We start from the raw sequence: 7,440 nt of genomic DNA, 5'->3' as shown, positions 1-7,440 counted from the left end.
TTATGAGTTTTAAAGCTTTCGTTCTTTATTTGTATGATTATTTGATTAGATCGATTTAATATTGCACACAAACATTAAACGCAATATATAATATTACCTTGATGATGATTCACAAAATTAGATCCCGTGTTTGTGTTTTCAATAATAAAATTCTAGCTATTTTGTTACAACAGAATTTCTGATAACTGCTATAAGATTTGATTTGAATTTAATTTTTTTTTTGTACATTTAATTTCCTGTTTTTAGGTTTTTATCTCGCTGTTCGACTGATTATTTTTTCATATCTTCCAATTATTTGGATAATCATAATCCCAAATTTCTTTAAGTGGTTGTCAACGTTGGAATCAATAGTGAAACTTTCAATATGACTTTCAATTCATTATTCAATATATCATCACCATATGTAAAACGTTTATTGGGCTGGAAACAAGGTGATGAAGAAGAAAAATGGGCCGAAAAGGCTGTTGATTCACTGGTGAAACGATTGAAAAAAAGCAAAGGTGCACTTGAAGATCTTGAATATGCTCTTTCACATCCAGGAATGCCATCTAAATGTGTTACGATACCAAGATCATTGGATGGCCGTTTACAAGTATCACATAGAAAAGGTTTACCACATGTAATCTATTGTCGTGTGTGGCGTTGGCCCGATCTACAATCACATCATGAGCTTAAACCTGATGAACGTTGTCAATATCCATTTTCATCAAAACAAAAGGATGTTTGCATCAATCCTTATCATTATCGTCGTGTGGAATCACCAAGTAATTTTTTGTTGTTGTTAATGTCGAATTCATAATTCATTCTATTATTTTTCAAATTTATTCAATTTAGTTTTGCCACCTGTACTCGTGCCAAGATATTATGATAACATGAATGGTAATATGAACGGTAATATAATTCAATCAGGCAATTCACCATTGTCAAATTATCGAAATGTAAGTTTACCTAAATACAATGTAATTAAAATGATTGAATAAAAAATTAAACATTTTATAGCAGCTTCAAGATTCTACAATGTCTCCAAATGGGACATATGAAAATGATAAATACGTTTCGATGAATAACGGTAGCAGCCCCATTTCAATGGTATCATCTCCATCGCCCAATTCGATGATGTCATCTCCATCCCCTAATTCGATGATGTCATCTCCATCTCCGCCATCATCATATAATTCACTGATGTCTCCATCACCACCATCAAATTATCCAGTGAATGCACCGTCACCAACATCAAATGGACAAACATCACCTAATTATAATCGTAAGTTATTTATCAATAATATATGTTAATATACTGATGATTATATTTCACTAGTTCAAGCTGATTCACCACCACCATATACACCTTATCGAGTGATGGAACATTCACGATTACAACCCGTAGAATATCATGAACCAGCTCATTGGTGTTCGATAGCTTATTATGAACTTAATACAAGAGTTGGCGAAATTTTTCATGCTACATCCAACCAGATTGTGATTGATGGTTTTACTGATCCAAATAATAATAATAATCGTTACTGTTTAGGATTATTGTCAAATGTGAATAGAAATTCAACAATCGAAAACACCCGTAGACATATTGGAAAAGGCGTTCAATTATGGTATGTTGGTGGGGAAGTTTTTGCCGAATGCTTATCCGATTCTCCAATATTTGTACAATCACGTAACTGTAATCGTTCGAATGGTTTCCATCCGACTACCGTATGCAAAATACCGAGCAATTGTACATTGAAAATTTTTGACAATCAAGAATTCGCTAGTCTGTTGAACCACGCCGTTAATGAAGGATTTGAATCCGTATTCGAATTGGTAAAAATGTGTACAATTCGTATGTCTTTTGTTAAAGGTTGGGGAGCCGAATATCATCGTCAGGATGTTACTTCAACACCATGTTGGATCGAAATCCATCTTAATGGGGCACTATTGTGGCTGGATAAAGTATTAACACAAATGGGATCACCAGCAAATGCCATTTCTAGCGTTTCATAAATGTTTCAAATTCACAATTAACAATATTACAAAATTTTTTTTACGTACAATCATTTTATCAATTTGAATACATACTCATACAACAGACAACACAGCGAAAAAAAAACAAAGAATCATTCTTTGAAATTGATCGATTCTATATAGTTGATTAAAATTATTTTATTCCATTGATTCGATTACTTCCTCGATTGCTTCATATGTCATTAAAAAAAACTGTCAAATAATAACACTCATTTTCATTGTTTTGAAAAAAAAGAGAAACTAACATCGTGCTACATTCTTTTATTACAACACTGCTATTACATCTGTGTTGATACACACACACACACAAACACATTTTGATGCGGCTAGATGCATTATTGACATCCATTCAATTACAATTCTCAGTAAACAAACATGTACACAACAAGTATGTTGTTTATTGGTGTTTTGACTTTTCTAGGACCATAATTGGTGAATAGAAAAAAAATTATGGAGAGAGAGAGAGACATATGGAGAGATTTATGTCTCTTTCTTGAAAGAAATATTTTTCTCCTACGCAGCAACAATTTTGTTTTTTATTATTATTATACCATTTATTTATTATTACCATGACCTAGTGCGATGATGTAGTTTTGGCATATTCTTCATTTTGATTGAGTGAAAAATTTTCCTGTTGTTTTTGTTTTTATTTTGAATTTGTTGTTGACTAATTTTTTTATTTATTTTATTATTTCAATTTGGATCAGAATATGATTCAAATTTTAGCACAAAATCAGAATTTTAAACCAACGAGCTTACTATCAATTAAAAAAGTCATCTTGCGCCATCTATTTGTAGATTATTTGGAAATGTTCAGATTGAACTGTTCCGGCAGGGACATTATCTCACAATCAACAAAAATCGTTGCAAACTGGTTCCAACAAGAGTCGTCTCCATAGCTCCACATGTGTGCCATATGTGTTTATTGATTATTAGTAGTCATTTTTGTTTTGTTTACATGGCCCAAATCGACGAGTCATTTTGAGCTGAAAAAAAATTCATGATTCATCATCCTTTGCACATATACCTCCACTCATTCTAATCAACAATAAGTATTCTGTGAAGCCTAGTCGACCGAATTATTTATGGTATACCTTTTTTAAAAAAATGTGACAGGTAATTCTTGCTATTATAATGATGAATATAGTTTATTTCATGTTTCAATTATTGTCATTGATTTTTATAGATAATGAAAATGAAACTTAAAGTTTTACATTGTGGCCACCACACTTACCGTAATAAAACGTTACGACGATTATCAAATCGTGAAAATTCTAAGTTGAAATTACGATCATATCGTGAACATATACAAATTGTAACTAATCGAAAACGTTCATTAAATGTCGAATTGATTGATGACAGTATTGCTGTACTTACAATCGAAACGGCCATCATTTACACTACAATTGGACATCATTCCTTTGGAAAATTGAAATCACGAAACATGACCAACAATCATTGTCGCAATCTTGGTCTTGTATCTCGTTATTTTCACACTGACCTTGTCAAACTTATCTATGTAAAAGATATCCCAAAAATCATTAGTGATTTTGAATCTGGTAAATCATTGAATCAGATTAAATATTCATCGTGGCCATTATTACAAATGACGTCAAACAACCATGATCTACCAACCAAGACATCTACCGTAGCAATCTATAATAGGCTTGAATTATGCGATCGTTTGATTAATCGACTGTTTGCCGTACCAAGCTCTTTATATATGTCCTTATATCGTACTACAACGTTTACAAGTCATATGATTAAAAGTATCAGTGATTTAATTGGTTTTTAAACAATAATTTTTATATATATTCTTAATTTAAAATAAATAAAATTTTATTTATTGTTTTTGTTGCTGTTGCAAGATTGATTCAAATTCAATTTCATTCATAGTACGAATGATGATCAATTCTTTTTTCTCATCTTCACTAATCATATCTTGCATTTTTTTATGAGTGAGTACTAGTACGGAAAAAATGCCAACATTTTTTGCACATTTGGCTGCTGCTGAAGATTTTGTCAAATAGACAACATCACTTGGTGATTGATGAATTTGTTCTAAAATTTTTCTAAATGTTGCCGGATCCGTTGGCATACCGATTGATGTATCAAAATAATCATCAATCAATAATGACATATCACCATTGTTTGTACGGGACATGAATACACGATTTGCTTCGGCCCAACCCTGGCTATAAACATACAATGGTATATTATAATCACATCGCCATTTTTTCATCTGAATAGCAACATCAGAATAAATGGGAGTCTTTAAAAGACCTTTATCATAGCCATCAAACCAAACATGAAATCTAATCGCACGATGAAGAAGACGTGAAAAAAGTTTACGTGTGAAGTTGTCGTCATCTAATTATGTTTTTATATATAAAAATAATTTACCTTAATTGCGCGAAGGCCAAACAATCAAGATTATTATCAATGAGAAAATTAATCAAATCGCTCACTGCTTGTTGAATTAATTCCAATGAATCAGTCTCAGGAATCTGTGGCCAGCTTGGATTACTTTTGGCAGCTTTTCGTAGCATGTTTATATCGCGATTTATTTGGACATGGCCCCAATTGATACCGATAAAACTTTTAACGCTAATCCGAAGATAATGGACCAAAAATCTATTAACGAATGTCGTATTACTAGCAGTTCCCGTAATATCAAAGATGATAGCTCTTGGTTTTGGCAAACGTAATTGAGGCATAATTAATAAAATAATAAGCTAAAAATATCTGCAGTAAAAAGTTTTTTATTTCATTTATATTTCAATCAAAATTGATTATTTACGAAAGAAAAAAATTTTGAATTTAATCAAATTAAAATACGAGTATTGAAAAAATCTTTGAAATCATCAAGTTTGAAAATGTTTTCGAATTCTTTCTCGAATTGAATGAAAGGGTCATCTTGACGATTTTTCGAATTGGCTTCGCCATCTGGCTTTGATTTCAAAAATTCATCGGCATCGACAAAACGATCTTTAGGATGACGTTTTTCATTCTGAAAATTATTACTATGCACGGAGACATCGGGCGATGTACTTGGATTTGATCTTGATTCTTGTTTTTTCACCGTTACTGGTACATAATGATTTGATGAATCACTAATTAATAATAAAAAAAATTGCCTTAAATCTATCAATTTTTCCATTAAAAATCATTACCTTGGGATTTTAGAATCATCATCACTCAAGATCAGTTCATCTTCAGAATTTCCAGAACGATTTTTGATTTTTAATGTAGCTGAATCTTGATAGACATTTTGATTGGCCGGATCCAGTCTATCACGATTATAGATAACCGCACGTGCTAATTCAGGTCGGCTAGCTTCCAATTGTAAACGACCATGGTTGGACAGTTTAGGAAGAAAAAGAAAATCTCTATTCAATGGATTCAAAAATGATGAACCAATGTTGAAGAATGTCAAAGATAAAAACATGAAACAATATATAGACATTTTCGTCATGAAATAATTGTCATTATTTGTCACAAATTAAATGTTTATTATATTTAATTCGATCTATCTAGTTGATAATCTTGAATGCAATGATTCTATGCAATGATCATAAGAGTTGATTTTTTCGAAGAAGAATTGATGTTTCTTTGTATTGATGATGATGCTACGACAAACAAGCAAATGTTTTGTCTAATTGTGATGATGAGTATAAGAATAGCCATTGTTTTTTTACATTAGCACTTAAAATAGCGACAAAGTCTTCAACATGATAATGGACATCATAATTTAAACGCATGAATGACAACAAAAAAGAGATATATACAAATAGATATTCTACGATGGACGACGCATCTCATTATCGAAATCATGGCAATTATTTCATTTTGTTATAGTCATACCATCCATCCATCCAAACATTATCCTCGTAGTATAATCATCATCATAAAATTGTTGCCAATGTGTGACATTCATCAAATTTGCAGAAAAAAACAATCTCTTTTGTTTCAAAAACACTAAATTATTTTCGAATCAAAAAGAGAAAATTTTATTTCAACAATAATAAATTTGTTTTTATCGTCAATGTCACCACATATGTTATCCATACTGTAATCGAATGATTACCACCACAAAACTATGTGGTAATTTCGAATTTTGTTTCTTCATCAAATGACAAATGTTGAATTGCATTTCTATTAATACAATATAAAATTTTTTGAATTTAAATATATGGATTGGCAATCAAACTAGTTTGTATATAAACACACGATTGATGATTAGTGCAACAACAATGGTATTAATAATGATAAGAAAAAGAGGCAACAATTTTCATTCAATAACATAAAATTCCTTTTGTTCGTCTTTCGTCACTTCCGACATTGTTTGACCAGATTTTTGCATCATCATTGCCGTAGTGAAATGATCACGTACTGGTTTCGGTGGATGAATTTTTCTGCCACAATATCCATCTTTTTTATGCCAGGCACCTGATTTTGGTCGTTTGCCTAACCAACGTCTTCGTTGAGGACACATAAGATCGATTTGATCATGATATGGATTCGAGCAACAACCGACAGTAACCATACATGTTTGATCAATACAAAATTCTCGTTTTCCTTTGCTTTCAACCAGATAATTACGACGACCAACACGTCGAATTAATTCGGCATATTGACCAGCATAAAGTATGGTTGTTTTGGGTTCATTTGGTATTATTTGAACATTATGAACTTTAGTACCGATAGGTAATGCACCAATAGGATGAGAATCAGCTTCACGTGGTCGTACAGGATTACGTGGTATGTCCGAATAAGTACGTATAATATCACCGATTTGCATTTTTTCTGTGGCTACTATCCAACGGATTCGATCGCCTGAATAAAAAAAATTCAAAAGTTAATAATCAATGATCATGATTAAATTCTTATAATACCTCCAGCTACTAATGCTAATTTTGTCGATCTTAATGGATCATATCGTATGTTAAAAACTTTTTCCTCCCGTGGTGATCCATCGGTATTAGCTTTACGTTCATAATCTATCCAGCGAAAGTATTTTTTATTTCCTCCGCCTATGGTTTTGACTACCACTCGTCCAGTTTCCGGATGACGACCACCAAGTTTCTTAATTTTGAGTGGCATAATCGTATATTTATTGTCTGGTGGATAGATTGGTTGCCAATTATATTTCGAAGATTCTGGTCGAACTATATTTGGTGGTAGTGGTCTTGGTGCACCCCGAATTATGGGAAAAACACGACGAAATCTTATTGGAATCAATGTTGGAACAATTACATTATTGATTTGGGAGAACAATTGTGATGATGAATTTATTAATAAACGTAGATTATTCATTATTAATTAATAATCGGGTCAAAGTAAATTATTTTTCATCAAAAATGATCCGCCAAATCAAACATATGATACTTTAATTTTATCGATGGTATCGATGTTTAGTTCCAT

The 7,440-nt window shown here is 31.7% G+C and overlaps 5 protein-coding genes and 1 long non-coding RNA gene across 10 annotated transcripts; 2 read left to right on the top strand and 4 right to left on the bottom strand.

The window, feature by feature from the left end:
* LOC142597321 (uncharacterized) lies at positions 1-2,208 on the bottom strand. The gene is made up of 2 exons (XR_012832064.1): positions 2,071-2,208; positions 1-1,981 (listed from the first exon to the last, which is right to left on the bottom strand). It is a non-coding gene; the product is annotated as an uncharacterized LOC142597321 (long non-coding RNA).
* On the top strand, positions 365-2,166 carry Mad (mothers against decapentaplegic homolog 1). Of its 2 annotated transcripts, none has more exons than XM_075728538.1 (4): positions 365-764; positions 835-938; positions 1,003-1,264; positions 1,319-2,166. In XM_075728538.1, exons 1-4 carry the CDS (start codon positions 365-367, stop codon positions 1,993-1,995), a joined length of 1,443 nt encoding a protein of 480 aa, XP_075584653.1. In that variant the 3' UTR covers positions 1,996-2,166. The 2 variants fall into 2 exon arrangements, with proteins under 2 accessions (XP_075584653.1, XP_046920196.1); XM_047064240.2 differs by having other exon boundaries at positions 1,000-1,264.
* Positions 2,209-2,415: 207 nt separating the features above from the next.
* Positions 2,416-3,870, top strand: LOC124500363 (uncharacterized). Of its 4 annotated transcripts, none has more exons than XM_047064612.2 (3): positions 2,416-2,448; positions 2,724-3,132; positions 3,203-3,870. In XM_047064612.2, the coding sequence occupies exon 3, from the start codon at positions 3,206-3,208 to the stop codon at positions 3,809-3,811; it is 606 nt and encodes a 201-aa protein (XP_046920568.1). In that variant the 5' UTR covers positions 2,416-2,448; positions 2,724-3,132; positions 3,203-3,205; the 3' UTR covers positions 3,812-3,870. The 4 variants fall into 4 exon arrangements, with proteins under 4 accessions (XP_046920568.1, XP_046920493.1, XP_046920424.1 ...); XM_047064537.2 differs by lacking the exon at positions 2,416-2,448 and adding an exon at positions 2,455-2,649; XM_075728539.1 differs by lacking the exon at positions 2,416-2,448 and adding an exon at positions 2,463-2,603.
* Positions 3,779-4,733, bottom strand: LOC124500262 (enolase-phosphatase E1). Its single transcript, XM_047064355.2, has 2 exons — positions 4,420-4,733; positions 3,779-4,331 (listed from the first exon to the last, which is right to left on the bottom strand). Exons 1-2 carry the CDS (start codon positions 4,731-4,733, stop codon positions 3,860-3,862), a joined length of 786 nt encoding a protein of 261 aa, XP_046920311.1. The 3' UTR covers positions 3,779-3,859.
* A 31-nt stretch (positions 4,734-4,764) lies between these two features.
* On the bottom strand, positions 4,765-6,000 carry LOC124491952 (uncharacterized). Its single transcript, XM_047054693.2, has 2 exons — positions 5,190-6,000; positions 4,765-5,129 (listed from the first exon to the last, which is right to left on the bottom strand). Exons 1-2 carry the CDS (start codon positions 5,489-5,491, stop codon positions 4,841-4,843), a joined length of 591 nt encoding a protein of 196 aa, XP_046910649.1. The 5' UTR covers positions 5,492-6,000; the 3' UTR covers positions 4,765-4,840.
* Positions 5,964-7,421, bottom strand: mRpL2 (mitochondrial ribosomal protein L2). The gene is made up of 2 exons (XM_047063265.2): positions 6,912-7,421; positions 5,964-6,852 (listed from the first exon to the last, which is right to left on the bottom strand). Exons 1-2 carry the CDS (start codon positions 7,330-7,332, stop codon positions 6,308-6,310), a joined length of 966 nt encoding a protein of 321 aa, XP_046919221.1. The 5' UTR covers positions 7,333-7,421; the 3' UTR covers positions 5,964-6,307.
* Between the last annotated feature and the right edge of the window lie 19 nt (positions 7,422-7,440).

Source organism: Dermatophagoides farinae, chromosome 2 (genome assembly GCF_024713945.1).
Source record: "Dermatophagoides farinae isolate YC_2012a chromosome 2, ASM2471394v1, whole genome shotgun sequence".
Lineage (NCBI taxonomy): Eukaryota > Metazoa > Arthropoda > Arachnida > Sarcoptiformes > Pyroglyphidae > Dermatophagoides > Dermatophagoides farinae.
Note: the sequence above shows the minus strand (reverse complement) of the source record. Positions and strands in the feature narration are given on the sequence as shown.